Raw genomic sequence first — 17,071 nt, forward strand, 5'->3', positions numbered from 1 at the left:
TCTGCAGCCACTTTTTCACGTTCCAGTCTTTTAAAAAGACCACAGCTGTTTTCAAAGACGTCCCGCCAGAGTTAGGGAAGTACACAGTTGCAGCCCCGTCTGTACATAGCAGAGACTGACTGTCACTGCGCAGACTAAGGCACGTTCCTCTCTCCCTCTCCAGGTAGCTCAAGCTCCCTCAGGATACTTAGCGTAGGTTATTCAGCTGAAACCTCCGAAGATCAGGAGAAGTAAAGAAGTAATGTTGGAATGAACGTAGTCCCATTAACTTCTTCACTCTGAACTTAATGGCACGTTAGGTCGTGCTTTGGCTTTGCATCAGCCACAGCAAAAACTCTGCCCAAGCACTCTGAGCACCCCAGAACAAGTTCCCCACCGCATTCGCGTTTGCCTGCATCCCATCTGCATCGCGAGGGTTTAGAAGGGTTGCCAGCGCTTTAGGAGGCAGGAGCCTGCTACAGTCTCCTCCGTGCCTTTTCAGTGAGCTGAAACACGGTTTGCCACTGCAGTGATGGTTGAGAGCACAGCTTACATTCATGAGAAGTTAACGCCACTTTATTTTCCAAATTTTTTCTGCAGTTTTTTAACAGGATTGGGGTGTCCAAACTGCATCGACTATTTCACCTCACAAGGGTTACAGAATATTTACCACCTGCAGAACCTATCCATAGAGGTAAATGCTTTGAGAAGATCTGTTCTTACCGCTTGTTTCTATCAGCTGTTGATCTTAAAAGCAGGGACAAAACAGTTCTGAAAGAAAGGGAGAAAACGTGCACCAACCTGTCACACAAGCTATATGTTCCCCGTGATCTACGCGTTCCTTTCTAGTCCTTCAGATTTAGTGGCAGTTCAGTCCTTGGTAGCAATCCCAATGGTCTGCTCTGCCGACTCTTCCAGAGAGTCAGAAGGGAGGGCTGACAAGCTTATAGGATAACAAGGAAAAACAAAATAATAAACTCCAGTACTTCTTTCTGGGACACCTAAAAAGAGCTAAAAGATACCGAGATCAGAACTCAAATAAATACGCTTTTACCTAACATATAGGAGAACAAACTGAGGTACTCAGCAAAATCGTCCAAAGCCCACAGAATCAGTGGGAAGACTTCCACTGTATTTCAGTGAGTTTTAAACCAGACCTATAGCTCCGATCTTACGTCTTCCCACGTAAATCTTCAGTGTGTCTGTCAGACAAAAGAAGATAAATTAGCGAGTCACACCCAGGATCTCTGTATCCCGGGACTCGCTGTTCCAACCTGGGGTCAAACAGCACAGGTTAGGCCAAAGCCAGAATGAAAACTTGTATAAGCTACGTTAGAAACTCTTGCTATTACAGCCCTCTGCTGCTGGGGGGAGAAGGGTTTGCTACTGCAATTCTTGGCTAAAGCGCAACTCTCGGTGCAAACACCAAGGTCACTCGTAACCAGAAGAGGAAAACAGCTTAAACCTTTTCAGCCAGAGTCAATGCTAGCAGCAGTATTTTGGCCGAGTCCAAGCTCTGACTCTGATTCTGTTTTGCCTCTAAGTAGTTTGTAGCAGTTGTCTTCTATCTGGCAGCTGAAATAAAATACGAGAACACGTTTCAGTGATGCAGTTGTTGAAGACACAATGATTTTTCATTGGTAGCTGGGGCCAGTTGCATAATCTTAGCCTGGTTTTGGAACATTTTCTGAACTAACTCCGTTATTATCTGTGAGCCGTCAAAAGAAACGTTTGGTACAGTCAAAACGTTATACCAGATTGCTGAGCTGTGTGTCCAAGTTGACGTTTGTAATTACTAATTGCACACTTGCGGTCTTCTCTAGTTAACACTTCCGTGATTCTCCGTGTTTGGCATTAACGTGGGTCTCTAGCAGCTCTCCGTTGCAACGGTGCTCGTTCTGACGCAGGCATCTGCGCGCAGGCCACCGTCCCTGAGATTTTCGAGCTCATTTAGCGTTGTAACCTCGGCCCTTCACGTCTGTCACGGTAATCTGCCACTGCCCGTGTTGGTGCAGTAACACGCCTGACATGGGATTGGTCCCAACACAGTTTGAGAAACGTGGCCCATCCCCAAAGCCATCAGTGCCCTCCTGTGTGGTACGCGATGCCTAGAAACGCAGCTCCAATCTCTCAGGGCAGGACCTGGGGAGAGAAGTGACCACAGACCAGCGAGGCTGCTGCCTCCTTATGCAGGTGAACAGGACAACAGGACACTGCACATGCTGCTCTGCAATCGGTGTCGGAAGGCGAGAGGCCCAGTCCTTCCCGTTTTCCCGTTGGTTTTACGTGAAGCAGTAACTTGCTTCTCCTCCTCCCACCCTAAATAAGAGAAACGTTGTTCTCTAACCTGCAAAGCTGTACGTGAGTAACTGGCCGCTGGTTACAAATGAGAAATTACCCAAGGTGGGAAAACCTGTGGGCTTGGTGCCACGACACGGGGAGGCCCAGGAGCACGGTTGGTGCATGCGTCGACTTTGTGCCCATACGCTGCCTCTGAAGCACATGCTCAGGGGTCTCGGGGCTTGTTCCCATCCCTATTCCTGAGCCTCTCCTGGTTGTCGGACGTGCCTCAGCAGTGTTGTTCTTCCAGGATCTCGGAGCACTGAAGATCCCAGAGCAGTACAGGATGATTATCTGGAGAGGCCTTCAGGATCTCAAGCAGAGCCACGACTACGGGGCCCAGCAGCTCATCCGCTCCAGCAGCAACGCCTCCACGATCTCCATCGGCAGCTCTGGCGAGCTGCAGCGGCAGCGCGTCATGGAGGCGGTGCACTTCCGCGTGCGCCACACCATCACCATCCCCAACCGCAGCGGGGCCGACGAGTGGGCGGACTTCGGGTTTGACCTCCCGGACTGCAAATCCCGCAAGCAGTCCATAAAGGAAGAGTTCACCGAGGGAGAGATCAACTGAAGCTCTCCAGGAGGCAGCAGTAAGAGACTGGACCAGAGTTAAAAGAACACAGAAAAAAGTGAAACCCCGTATGAAAAACAGCAAATTATTTTCAGTCTCTCGAGTGTCTGGCTGAAAACGTCGTTTCACTGGACAGCCGGGAACTCCGAGCCCTTGAGAAAGCACGGCCTGATCCACTCATTAGGTACCTTCCTCGGAAAGGAAATTCCATGGGTTTTATCAGAGGATCAAGGGGAAGGAAAGGGCAGCTGAAACAACTCGCGAAGCAGAACGTGGACGTTTTCCGACTGAGGAAGAGTCGTTTGCTGCTTTATAACGCCACTTCCTATCTTACTGGACCATCCTTGCATCAGACCGATGCAGCACAAAGACAGCACATACATTTTCCTGTTAGCAAAACTCGCCTTCTTTTCTTCATGTCTCTCCCTGCTCCGTATCCTCAGCGATGTCCAAACCCTGCAGGTCTTTGTCACTGTAAAAGCGGGTTCTCGCATCTGCTCCGTTTTCCGTAAAGGTACCTGCCGCTGACAGACACAAAGCAGCAAAACCCATCTGCTTTCCCGATGGGCTGCCAAAAAGCGTCCGTCTCCCTCAGTTCTTTGTAGGGCAGAGAGAGCGCCTGTTTTGTCACTTGCAGATGTGTTCGTGTACTTAAATATTTGGGTGTGTATAGACAGACCGCAGTGTACATACAGTATACTCATCGTGCTGTAAGAAGAAAAAAGATTTATTTTCATGTAAGCTGTAAAAATTGATACTCACTCCTGAGACACGATGGTGTCAGGTAAATTAATGTCCTGCTGTAGCACGCAAATACGCAGAAATCCCGCTTTCAAGCCTTATCCAGCAAAGATTCGAGTGATTTTCCCCCTCCGGGTATCCTTCAGGTGACCGCGAGCCTGCGAGCTCCGCAGAGTCGCTGCCTGCGCTGTCAGAGGGGGTTGAAGGTGGGTTAGATCGAGCCGGCGGGAGCGCGGTAGGCGTAAACCCGACCCTACCCTGGCGCAGGGCAAGGCGCTGGGTGACGGTGAGAGATGGTTCTAGCCTTACCCAAAGCTCCCCGCGCTGCCAGCTTACTCGCGGCCCAGCCTGACTCTGGCCTTCCGCGTTAGCTTACTGGAACAAAAGCCGTTCCCGCGCGTCCCGGCGCGGTGCACAGCGACCGCCTTCACCGCGCTGCCGGGCAGAACCGTTTTGGTTCCTTCCCAGCTGCTGCTGACGCGTTCCGGTGATTTTTTCACGGCGTAACGTAGCTGCTGGCGCAACTCAAGAAGAGCTTGGCAGAAAGCAGCGATGCCGGCAGCTGTGTTCCCTCCCTCGCACCCACCTGAGCAAAACATTTTTAAGGCAAGAGGCCCCAGGCAGCACCCGGAAGGCCTGTCACAGAGGCTGAGGGAAAGAGGGCGGCCGGGAAGCCGCCTCACGCTCCCCCCGAAGCCGTGCTGCGCCAGCGGCCCCGGGGCCCAGCTCCCTCCTCCGCCGCGGCCGGCTGGAAGCCCAGGCGGGTGGGCAGCCCCCTCCCTCGCCTGCCCCGGGCTGCCGCCCTCCCCTGCGACCCCAGCGAGCCGGGGGGACAAGGGTGCCGCTTCCACCGCCGCTCTCCCCTCTGCACGGCACCGAGGGGGCCGGGACCCCGGTGCCGCTGCTGAAATGTGAACGTTTTTCCTAAAATAACTGCTTATTAAAGCACTTTAAGGCTTTAAAGGCTTTAAAACCATCATTTGTGTTTTCAATGGTAACTACGACTTCTTCCAGCAGTATTAACTGATATGCTCCTACCAGGTTATGGTGGTATTTTTTTGTAATGTTATCTTTGGAAAATGTGTTATTTTTATAGCTGTATTTGTTTTTGGTTTTTTGTAATGCAATAAAAGCACACATCTGAATTACAGCACCCGACAGCTGAAGCCTTGCTTACCTCGCGTGGGAAGCGCTCTCACAGCGCTAGCGCCAGCTCCACAGCCGCGGTGTCCCCTCTGGAAATTGTCCGGAGCTGTCTTGCTTCACCAGCGAAGCAAAGTCACAGCCAAGCAGGTCTGCCGAGAACACGAGCGCTTCCCGAAGCGAGAGGCCGTGGAAGCGCCTCCCCCGCCGTCAGGGGCGCGGGAACGAGCGGCCCGAGGGAGCAGAGCGCTTCTCCCGCAGCCACGAGGTCCTGCTGCGGGGGCAGGCGCGAGAGCGGCTCGCTCCGCGGAGGCAAGAGGCCCGTCTCCTTTCGGGAAGCCCCCGCTTCCCTCCGCTCCTCGGGCCCGCCGCCCCCCTCGCTTCCACGCGGAGCCCCGGCCGCGGCGCGGGGGCTGCTCGCCGCCGGGCAGGCTGCTGGAACGATCTCGCCTGAAGAGGTGAGCGCCCACCTCTTCCTGAAGAAGACCGTTTTCTCAAGAAATGACCAGAAAATAGGGCAGAAAAGTGATAGCAATCTTTATCATCAAGACACAGCTTTCTCATGTTTGAAAAAAATTACACTGTTAAAAACAATTTCCACAAGACAATTGTGTTTAGTTACAAATGTCCCAGTTATTTCTAGTTTTAGTCTTATACTGCAAATATAGGATCGGAAAGAGACAGAATTAAGGAATCTTTCGAGAAGAAAAGTGACGTGCATCAACTAACACTCAAGGCAAGGATAGTCTTTCAATACAATAAAAAAAGCTTTCAAAAGAGCTTGAAAACTGGCATATGAGAAATACAGGCAAGAACAGTCCAATCTGCATATCTGCAATAAGCTCAACGTAAGAATAAAAAGATAAAAATAACCTGGCTTGAAAGCAGACTTGTCTGTTGTTGAAGGCACTGTCTTCTTCTGTGATGTATATTCCAAATGTGCTGGACTGTAAAAAAAGAAGCCTTTAAAGTATGTAATCACCACCCTTCCTGCACTCAAGGAAGGCAACTGTTGCTCACTTTTGCTATTAAAATATTAACAAACAAGGTTTGCATTTAAGCAAGGCAAACAAAAGCACGCCGACAGCTACCTCGCTGTTGCGCCGAGTAATCCAGCCACCGCTGAACCCCGGTACCGGATAACCCAGCCACCGCGCACACCCCTCCGTCACAGAGGCTGCACGGGGTCACCGCTCACGTTCACAGACTGCATCCTGGAAAGCGTTTTTCCCAATGCAGCGTTTATTAGGGGAACGCCCAAGTGCGCTGCGCCTCTGTGGGACACTCGTGATTCGTGGCTGTCCCACCACTCCTCCTCTCGCTGCAGTCAGCGCAGCGGCGAGACTCTCTCCCTGCTTTTCCAATCCTCCCCACCCGCCAAGAAAGGTAGATGACCATAACTTCACAGCTGTGTATGAAATCCATAGCAAAAATTTAGAAAACCCATTAAAAAACAAAATAAATAAGCGGCCCAAGAGCGAGTCTGGCGCAGAGGCCGCACGTACTGGAGGGAAGCGAGCACGGACCAGCCGAACGCTCCCATTTCCCGAGCATTAGGCCATCTCGTTTCCACGGCTGCCACCTGCCCGGTGGTTTACACCTCCCTGCCGCGTCCCGAGGAGCGCTGCTCCTCTCCCCAGGAAACAACGCTCCACGAGCAACAAAGCTCCCAGAAGAAAACACCACCTGGACAAGACTGCACGTAACTCTTCTGGAGGGTCCTGGCTGCTGTGCCAAGAAGCACCGGCAACACGGAGCCCTTCTAGCTCAAATGGGCCTCCAAGTTCTGGCCGTTTCCAGTGGAAACGTACAAAGTAAGTCTCTTATATAAAAGCAGGGTAACAGTGGAGACATCACCAGGTAAAAAGACTTCGCTGTAGCACAGCTCAAAGCTTATCCTCCACCTCAGAACAGCAGCGTGCCTCACTCTGTTTCAGTCTTGATTACAGACGGGTCTTTTGCTTCGTTGCGTAAGTCAACAGCAGAGCCATTTCTCCAGGACTGTTCAGCAGCTGCAGCTACCTGAATTGTCCAGAGAAACTGCTCTTTGGTTATCACAGCCCGTTCTTTGCCTGCAGAGATGAGGAAAAAGAGCGGGTAAAACCGAGGGTCTACTGCGTGCTTCGCCCCGACCTGCTTTGGCGTTCAGCGCGCCCCTGCCTGCGCCGCGCCACCGCTCAGCTCCCGGAGCCGAGCGCTTCAGCGGCGGCCGCCTCTTCTGCCTCTCTGCCCAGCGGCGGGTGCGAGAGGGCACCCTGCGGCCAGGAAGCGCCGGTCATCTGAACAGTATCTTCCAATCATTAGGATGATTAAAATCTCCCGCGCCGGAAGTTAAAGGGTTGCCTTCCCTACCCCTTCTTTCCTCAGATAGTAAAAAGAAAATGTTTCCATCCCCTCTGTTTCTCTAACCAGAATCTCGCGTTTTTCTCAAATGTAGTCAACTTCAGCAGAACAGAAATACTTTTGTTTCACATCTACCCATTTCTTCTGGGATTTCAGACACTAGCACCAAATTGCAATTGCTACTGGAACAGCTTCCAAGTTCTTGCTGAAAGCAAACCCAAGCCATTAGTAGCCCCAGATTTAAGCCTTGAGTTACCTTTCAGGGTCCTAAGAAAGTGTCGAAAGAGCTGTCTGTGCGCCTCTCTGTAACGATCGGCTTGGGTTTGGGAATAGATGGATACAGAAGTTCCATGCTCTGTAATTCCCAGGGGATTCTGATTATCTACCCGTAACGTTCCTTGAGAACCGTGAACCTGCAGGGAAGACAACAAGGAGGAAGGAGAACAAAGGTTTTAAAGTCACCATAGTTCTGATCTCAGATAGCTAACCGGTCTGCAAAAGCCCCTGCTTTGCATCACCACAGAGAAAAGTGGTTCCTAAAATTAGGAGCTACAACTGGCGTATCTCCTTCTGTGGGTCAGCCATGATGGAAACGGCAAACGTAGCAGAGCGGTTTCTACTTCTGCAATATCTCAATTTTCTTTTGTCTGAGCAAAGCTTTTTTCTTTTTTTTTTTTTTTAAAAAAAAAAAGAAAAGATCTAACGGGTATTACTCCACAAGTCCAACCCACACATCGGTTCTAATTCATGGCTTTTGGAACTTACAGGCAATAAGCCTCCGAGTTTACGCTTTTCTTTCCCTTTAACGTCCTTTATGTTTGTGAGACCTTGACTCTTGGCTTGCCCCACCCCTAGAAGCATTTTGGAAAGACAATAGATCAACTGTATAGTAACATTTCAGCCTCAAGAAAGCTGACAGCAGTTTCTGTTCTAGTGTGACTGCATGTTCCTGATAACTCCAAGAGGATGCACGCAAACAGAGGCGGGACTTCGACAGCAAAATACAGTGGATTTTAGCTTAAACAGATTCCACAAGCAATCCACTGCTACTGAGGTATGGAGCTATTTTGCAAAGCGTATTTGCACATATGCGCTTGGGGCACAACACGTCCCACGTAAACATACACCTGGGAGAACTTACTAGAGACTTATCTTAAAAATAAGAACGCACCTCTAGTCTCTGATCACAGCTTTTAGTGCAGTGCTGACTGATGTCCAAAGTAACAATTGCTCCGCTAGGAAATTTCATGCTGACTGCTACAGTGTCTGCATCCTTCAAGCAGGCCATATCTGAGTGACAAAAAAGGCACTCACTCACACCAGGAACTGCAAACCAGCCAACAGCTACTACAGCAAACTGCTTTTCTTCCGTTAAGAGGCAACCCTGGCTCTGCAAAACTGTCCAACAGGAAGCACAGAAGACAGCAGAGCGCGTACCGCAGCGCACACCACTTCTCATCGCTTCTGAGAGCGCTGAGCTCTGCAGAAACGCGTAGTCCCCGCGCCTGAGCTCCACAAATCAAGCCCATGGCTCCCCCCAAAAAGACTTCCACTTCTTCTTTCAAGCCCATTGGCTTTTGCAACTTCTATGGCCACGATTAACCAATTTTTAGCACGTACTACAAGGCAGAGCGTACAAATTCTTCCCTGGGTGTTGCACTGCAATGCGTTACCTCAGATGATAGCATTACGTATTATGCCTCATAACAACAGCAGGTCAGCGTTGGCAGCAGCTTTTAATTTACATTACTTTTTAGCATTTCCATGCAAAAAAACTGTCAGTTTCCAGTCTTGCAGCTGGTTTACATTAGCCTGGTAACCCAGAGACTGCTTATTTATCAACAGTTCTGAGTAAATCCACGTTTTTAACTGTGCTGAGATCAACAGAAAAGCACTAGAGAAATTAAATTCAAACAACTGAAAAGACTGCATTAATGTTGTCGTAAGCATAAAGCTTTGCTACTTGTTTTCTGCATGCTGGTTTCTAAACAGCAAACTTACATCCCTCAATTCCTGGTAGGGAAGAGTTCAGTGATATCTCTAGAGCAATCATTTCACACACTGTCTACAAAAAATTCTTTTAGACACTTGTCTTCTATCTCACTAGACTATTTTTTCCAACAGTTCCACGACGGAATACTTATGTCACAACTACCATGCTACTGTACATTCTTTTTTCCAATTTTAGCACTGAAATATGAAATAACTGAAAAGTTCAAAAGGTACAGAACAAATCATCTGCATAGTCGGTCTTACCTGCACAGAACGCGTGTCCCAGTGAAAACACCGTATCTGGCGCACTCTCTCCCAACAACAAACCAATGATATCTATATCATGCACAGCAGCATTATAAAAAATTCCACCTGGAGGAAGCAAAACTGGGCATTAAGGTCTTTGTGTTTAAAACCCACAGCAAATTTACACTTCTGAATTGCACTGAGGCCAATACAAAAAAATCCCACAAAACAAGAGTTAATACAAAGAGTAAACAGAAATACTCATGCAAGAGAAAAAGGATGGTAAAGAAAATGCTCATCAAAAGACAAAAGACATGCATCTTAGGGACACACAAACAGAAGGAACTTCCTGCGGAAACACAGGGCAAGTAAACTTTTTAATCCTTTGAGAATAACTTTTTTAGAAGAAAGCTCCTCAGTACCTGACTTTTTTAGGAAGCTAAGAGAAGCTGCTGGATATACGCTGCTAATCGCCGATATCCGGTGAATCCTCCCCAAGGCCTGGCTGTCACGGACTTTTTTATACAAGAACTGGATCGCCGGGTCAAAACGCCTTCAAAGAGAAGCAACCCATGTGGAAGAGCGTTTGGGACAGACCAAGGCCGCCCGGGGCCGCTGCGACAAGCGCAGTGCAACAGGCTGACCGGCCGCAGACAACACCGGCCGTGCAACGCTTGCACCTGTCCAGATTAGCACGGGTTAGATCCAGCTTTCTGACCCACTTTTCCAAGTTCAGCAACATAGTACATACTGTTTCGCCTCTTGCAAGTATTAGCATCTACACTCCACTACACTTACTGAACCAACACCTTAAACAGGAAATTAAATTACAGGGACTAAAAGAATTCAGAAGTCCAGTAAGTTACCTACAGTTCTCCTTAGAGCCCCACTCACAGGTTTCTATTCGGATGAGGGCTGACCAAAACCTCTACTCAAGAGAAGTTCACGTTCAGCCTTATGGCTGGGGAACAGACCTGTACATATAACACTCAAAGCGAAAAGGCAAACGTTAGTATGGATATTTTGTGTAACTACGCATTAAAATTTACAAACTAACGTGTAATCCAAATAATCGTTGTTTGCAGTGAAAGCGACCGCTCTCGACAGAGGAGCGGTAAATGATGAAGTGTGTTTACTAACAACCCGCATCCACACCAAGCATATGGTGGTAAATTCTAAGTGTAAAGTAGCGTTCTTTGCTTGTAGCGGAGCTCCCCAAGGTTTAACAGAGCCGGAGCGAGTTACAATTAATCTACGTTCTTTCTGTTTCAACTATTCAGTCTTAAGAGTCAAGATGTGAAGTCACAAGTGGAAATGTCACTTTATGAAGGCTAATAAATCTATTCCGCCAAATACGCCAACAACTGCAACGTCACGCAGGATTTCCACACTCGTGCGCTTCGCGATCCCAGGCGCCGCAGGCGCCCCCTCGTCCAACGGCGCAGCGGGAAGGCGCAGCTGAACTACGTCTCTGTGCAGAGGCCAGCGCACAGAAATTCAGGTCAGGTGGAAAGCCGAGCAGCAGATGGGGCAACACCTCCCTGAAGAGAGTCTCCTCAAAGGAGCTTAATAAGGTGGCTCACTCTTTTGTTAACGAGTTACCGTAAGCCCCTGCACCTGTTTGCTAAGGTTGGTGCTCGCGCTGCACAGGATCAGCATTTGTTACAACAGTACAGCCTGTTTTAAACTCTGTAGTGTTCCAGAGTTACAATTCTGTAACATTTCGAATCTTACAGATTACATTTAGCATGTCAAATATAATCAGTACATCAGTAAAAACACAAAAAAGGACTAACCAAAAAAGATGACTTTTCAATATTATGAAAACACAGTCAACGTTTCAAAGATGGTATTTCTCTTGTATGCTGTTTTGAAGAATACATTTAAATTTACTGCCTTCTTCCAGCATTATTTCTAGTTGACTGCAACAAAGCTGTCCAACAGAGGAGAAAAAAAAAAGAAAAAGGATGCAAGACCCTCTGATCCAGGAAACGTACAATGCACTGGGCCACAATTTTCATCAAGGAGTCTGTAATAAATGAACAAAGCTTAATGCCACAGCGTATGACTAAGTGGAAGAGAGTTACGAACTAAATGCTTTACTCATAAAACAATGAAAAGCAGGTCTCAGTGGCCACATGTTTAATTAATCACAGGTCTGCCTGACCTAGCAGTTGTACACACACACACACACACAAATAAATAAATAAACAAAAAAAATCATTTTTTCCTAAAACCACAGACAAGAAGTTGCCTTAGGGAATGGCACAGATTGCCAGAATATTTCTCTCTTTGAAGCTTCAGCTAGGTGCAGCATTTCCAAAGCCTCAAAGTGTCTGCAGAAATGCAAACTACTCTTGCCTATGTCCATTAAAAAAAAAAATGGGGCCTTCAAATCTTAAAAGCTCTACAGTTTGAGTTCCATTATCGTCTGATCCAGTGAGTATGTATTTTAATCCTGTAACAGACCAGATTTTACCTCTACTAAGTATAAAGAATTAATCAAATCCAAACTCCCCGATGAAGAACATTAATAAGCAGCAATGAAACAAAGTTTGAGGAAGTCAGTGCTACTTTCAGGCACACGCTTCTTAACAAGCATAGATCAGAAGAAAAATGCTGGTCTTACTTGTAGAATCCACAAAGCAATGGTCTTCCACATCTGTCAGCTTCATCAAAACAAGCTTCCGCTGTCTGCCTGTCTAAACCGGGGAGCCTCTCGCAAAATACACCTTTCCCTAGGCAAAAGGTCACAGAATATAGAATTGAAGGCAGGACACAATCTGCGCCGAACGTTTTTTACCGTGCAATATTGTATACAGTAAGTCACTACATTCTACAGAGCATGTTTCACAGAACCAAAGCATGGCTTTTATGTTCACGATGCTAATTCCCTTTTTGCTGCCAGGTGCTATGGTTTCATCAACTATTTGCAAACCCCAAGAAGTCTGACTGTTTTTATGGCTAGCTTTCCTTTAATTCCTGGTTGTACTTCTAGGAATAGATATTTGAAGGAGTTGCAGTGAGAGCAGCACCGTACAAACTCCATTTGTGCCTGGGCCGTTAACATCAAGTCAGTAATGAACTAATTTCTCTTTAATTATGCAATTCTGCAGTCTATACACCTCAAGGGACACTGCCACAAAGTACAGTGTCAAAAGCACAAGTAACTAATGAATGGAAAGGTGTAATTATTCCTAGGATAGAAGCTACTAGGAGGACCTTTGCCAGTAATCACCGTCACCAGCGTTGCTTGTACTAGCTATTAAGAAAGGTACAACCCACAAACTAGAATTCCCACTCTGCTGATTACTTGTCCTGGTGCTCTGCTTTCTGATCATCATCTTCTGATTCTACAGCCATGTTAACAGTGTTGGCAATCAACAGAAAGCACAGCAGTTGAGCGATACAGGCTTTCTTCCCATTCATAAGTGGCCTCCCCCCCTTTTTTTTTTTTGATTAAGCAACTGTTGCAGTTGCTACAGATTTGGGAGTTGAAGAGACAGATGCACGAGGCAAACATTAAGATGTTGGTACTTTTGAAGAACTTCACAGCTACTGAATCACTGGACCTCCAGCTGAGCGTGGAAACAGGAATTTTACAAACTCAGCTGTGACACTGATCTTTCTGATACAGCCATTACCAGCAAGTTTTTTTTTAAAAAAAAAAAAAAAAAAAAAAAAGAAAGATAGATTTCACACCCTGCAAGCGTTTGGCAAGCATACGAACATACAAGCCCTACTTCAACGTGTGCTACTGACCACAAAGAAAAGCGCAATTCGCAGAACTTAGCCTTACCAGCTCGTAAAGCCTCTATTACAATCTCAGAAGCTTCTTCAGGTGGGGAACAAATAATGGCTCCAGAGACTCTGCAGGAGTTAAAAGAAAGTCCCTCAGTGAGGACAAGAGTTCTGCTGGAACAACAGTGGTCCTAATCTCCTTTCAGATACAATTATTTTAAGTGCTTGCTTCTCAAATTTTGAGGAGGAGTTAAACAAGGCATAAAACGTCAGCCATCTGGAAGAAAGAGTTATGTTAGGAAAGGGACTGCTTGCCTACGTGCAAGGGCGCAGGTTCTGAGGCGCCAATGCTCGGAAGAGACAGTAACACGGGAAGCCAAGCTTTAACCAGATCTCTTAATTCAAAGCCAGCAACTTACTTAAGTTTTCTTAAAAGCACATAGAGAAAGAACACGTGTCCTGACTTAAAATGAGAAAAGACACAGTTAATTTGCACTGGTTTTCTTGCATCTTGGAGAAGGTGGTCTTTAAAGGAGCTCTCTGAAAACTACTTGAACTCCGCTAGTTAAAAATATACAGAAGAATCTCAAAATATTTACGTGGTAGAACCGCTGAAAACATGAGCAGTACTTCTTGGCTCTGTATTTTTAACATCAAGCCTGTCTTTCTGAAAAGCTTTGCCTTTCAGTTTTGTAGTGACATTTGCAGCACTAACCCAAGAACTGACTGTAACCACAGCATTAGACAGTACTTGATCACTTCAGCAGAAGAGCAAAATGCCAGAGTCTTCTAACATTTACAGTGCTCTGCTTTTCTGGGACACGTTTGGAAGAGCCACTGGAATCAGCCAGCTCCTCTGAGGCAGGAACGCTGCTGCTGGGCCACGGGAAGGCACGTTACGTGTTGCTGCATGAGAACACAGGCAAGCGTGTGTTTGGTTTTTTTTTTTCATATTCTTCAGCATAACTACCTACTTGCTCTGATTCCTCCACAAACCCCAGGCACAGAAGCCAAGTTAAGCTGCCCAGGAAATCCTGAAACACATGCAACCTAGCTCATAGGGAGTAACCGGACTTAGCCTGCGGGAGCCCCGCGCTCCCACGGAGAACCAGAGTCCCCCTCTCGCAGCGCCGAGCATCCGAAGCCAGGCGAGCAAGGTCTGGGCACGTTACGGCTCCAGAACAGCTCTCCAGGCGGGGAGGAAAGCTCAGCGCAAAGACACTCGCCCCAAGCCCCGCGCCAGCGAGGAAACCCGCGCGGCAGCTGCCCGCGGACTGCACCGTTGGTCGCCGAGCGCGACGTGAGCGTCCTGCTGCCGCAGCACCCTGGTGTTGGCCAACAGCTCGGCCCCGAAGGCGCGCTCCACCTCCCGCGGCTCCTTCTCCACCGCGTAGAGCAAACGGCAGCCGCCCTCCTCCAGGAGGCTCTGAAAGGACGCCGGGCTGACGAGCTCCGCGCCGAAGAGGGCGAGCCCGAGGCCGAGGCCGCCGGCGGCGCCCGCGGGGACGAGGAGCAGGCGGCGGGCGCGCTGGGCGGCGGCGGGCGCGGCGGCGGCGGCGCTCGGCGGGCCGGGCGCAGGCCGAGCGAGCGGCGCGGCGGCGGCGGGCTGGCGGGCGAGGCGCGCGGCGCGCTCGGGGCCCGCGGACCTGCGGGAGCACAGACACAGAGCCGCGTCAGCGGGGCCCCGCGCCGGCCGCTCCCCGGCGCCCGCGGGCGCCGCGGCAGCCGGGCCGCGCGGGCGGGCGGGCGCGGCGCTCACAGGAGGAGCGGGGCGCGCAGCCCCGGCTGGCGGCCGAGGCGGCGGTTGCGGTAGTGGCGGCCCGAGGAGAGGTGCTCGAGGATGCGGTCGCGCCGCACCCGCATGGGCAGCTCGCACGACGTGCAGTAGAGCGTCTCCACCACGGCGGCCTCGCCGGCGGCGCCGCGCTCCAGCAGGTGCCGCTTCACCGCCAGCTCCGTGAACTCCGCCGCGTAGTCGTGCAGCGTCTTCTTCTTCCGCCCCATGGCGGCTCCCGCCGCGCCGCCCCGGAAGCGGAAGCGCCGCCGCGCGGGCCGCCGGGAACCGCCGCCGCCGGGCGCTGTCCGCGCCGCCGTGCTGAACTCGCCGCCCCGCCCCCCGTTGCCTAGCAACCGCGCGCTACCGCCCCGCCCCCCGTTGCCTAGCAACCGCGCGCTACCGGGCCCCCCCCGTTGCCTAGCAACAGCGCGCCGGCGCCGCCGCCGCCCCGGCCCGGCCGCCGCCATGAGCGCCGCGGCCGCTCGGCCCGCGGGCCGGGCCCGCTGGCGGCCCGTTTCGCCGGCCCCCCCGGCACGGCCTGTCTTCCAGGGGGAGGCGGCGGAGGCGGCGCGCTCGCCCGAGCCCCGGAGCGCAGGGCCGGGCAGGCTGCCGCCAAGGCGCCCCCGCTGCCTGGGCACCCGGCACCAAGCGACCTCCACGTCCCGGCTCGGTACGGCTCGGCCCGGGCCCCTCTCCCGGGCGCGGCCTATTTTCCTCAGGGCTTCTTTAAATCCCTCGGGCCGTTCCGAGCTCCGTTTCCCGCTCTTAGAGCGGGCAGCCGAGCCCACGGTCCTGCCGCCGCGCAGGCGCTCGCGCAGAGGAGCCGCGCTCGTAGCACATGCCCGTTCTCCTAGTCTTGCCTCCCGTTCCCGCGTGGCAGATCACCTCCAGGACGCTCCTGGTGAGCGGACCGGGAAGGAAGACCCTGAACGGAAGCAGCTTTCCCAAGGCACGAGCCTAGACGGGGGGCAAGAGGGAGGCCGTGCGGAGGGCAGCGCTCCGTGGTACGTCGCTGTCGTCTACGAGAAGGTGAGGAGACCGCGCCAGAACACTCGGGACGCGTCAGCCAGCAGGGCCACGGCTCCACGGAGCGGCACTGCCTGCGCCTGCCCCTCAGGCAATGACCGAAGCAGCGTGTCACTGCCCGGCGAGCTCGCTGGATGACCTGGACAGCGTTTTCCTGACGCTGCTCCACTTCAGCCGCGAGTATACACGACATACAGAAATGGGAAGAGGGAACGGAGGATGTAGGAACCTGGAATCTTAACTCTGGTCAGACAGTATAAAATTTACGCAAAACGGGTAGGCACTAAAATACAGCAGGTAACGTACTTCTTAGAGGAGATAAAAGAGGTGGACAAAGAACTAACAAACCGTTGAATTACAGCTGTGTTGTTTTAAATGCGCATTAATGCTTCTCTGTACCCAGGAACAGGACCTAGCGGCGTTGGGAGAGGAGATTAATCGTCTTTCACAGTATGAGGCAGAGTGTGCAAGGAAGGACGGTATCATCTCTGTCCTCCGAGAAGAGGTGGAAAGCCTGAAGAAGCAGCTGGACCTGCTCAAGGACACTGTTATCACCGAGGTGGTAACTGTTTTTATGTTGCACGCACTGAGGCGGTCGTTTGCTCTAAAGAGCAGCTGTGGGTCTCATGAAAGCTGACTGCCTTTCAAAAGCCAAAACTTTCAAGGCAGGAACAGTGGGTAAGCGGTGATATTCAGAAAGGCCACTGACTGCTTCTGCTCAGTGGAACGGGGAGGCTAACGCAGCGGTGAACCTCCACAGCTCCTCTGGCAAAGCCGTTTCTGCTGAAAACCCTCTGACGCGCTGAGGGTTTTCTTCAAATTTTGTCCGCTACGTCCTTAAGCTCCAACTGAGTTTTCTGTATTGAGGCGTGTTGCTTCTGTTGCCCTCATTTTTCCCTTGCAGAAAAACGTATCCTCACAACTGCTCGCTGGTAGCAGTGAGTCACAACTGCTCACTGGTAGCAGTGAGTCAAAGATTTTTGGTTTAACAAGCTCAAGGGACGACAGCAGCATCGCACCAAGCAGCATCAAGGAAAGTCTGAGAGGAAGTGGCATGCTTAAAATTAAAACTCAAGTATCATGATAAAATTTTGGATTGAAGATTGCCCAATTATTCAAGGGCTTTATATGAAACCAGCAAGAACTACACGAAGTGGAAAAGAAGGGGAAAG

General features: G+C 50.5%; 2 protein-coding genes across 3 annotated transcripts in view; one reads left to right on the top strand and one right to left on the bottom strand.

Moving 5' to 3' along the window:
* Window positions 1-2,954, top strand: part of TP73 (tumor protein p73) — a 29,202-nt gene extending 26,248 nt beyond the window's left edge. For both annotated transcript variants that reach the window (XM_062593050.1, XM_062593051.1), the window contains 2 exons: window positions 580-673; window positions 2,570-2,954. In XM_062593050.1, the coding sequence (XP_062449034.1) occupies window positions 580-673; window positions 2,570-2,890 (415 nt within the window). In that variant the 3' untranslated portion in view covers window positions 2,891-2,954. The remainder of the gene's footprint in view (window positions 1-579; window positions 674-2,569) is intronic.
* On the bottom strand, window positions 540-15,100 carry LOC134149845 (inositol 2-dehydrogenase-like). The gene is made up of 9 exons (XM_062593054.1): window positions 14,856-15,100; window positions 13,155-13,225; window positions 11,985-12,093; window positions 9,778-9,908; window positions 9,374-9,481; window positions 8,289-8,407; window positions 7,374-7,530; window positions 4,809-6,846; window positions 540-3,598 (listed from the first exon to the last, which is right to left on the bottom strand). Exons 1-8 carry the CDS (start codon window positions 15,098-15,100, stop codon window positions 6,698-6,700), a joined length of 1,089 nt encoding a protein of 362 aa, XP_062449038.1. The 3' UTR covers window positions 540-3,598; window positions 4,809-6,697.
* Between the last annotated feature and the right edge of the window lie 1,971 nt (window positions 15,101-17,071).

This window comes from Rhea pennata, chromosome 22, assembly GCF_028389875.1.
Source record: "Rhea pennata isolate bPtePen1 chromosome 22, bPtePen1.pri, whole genome shotgun sequence".
Classification (NCBI taxonomy): Eukaryota; Metazoa; Chordata; class Aves; order Rheiformes; family Rheidae; genus Rhea; species Rhea pennata.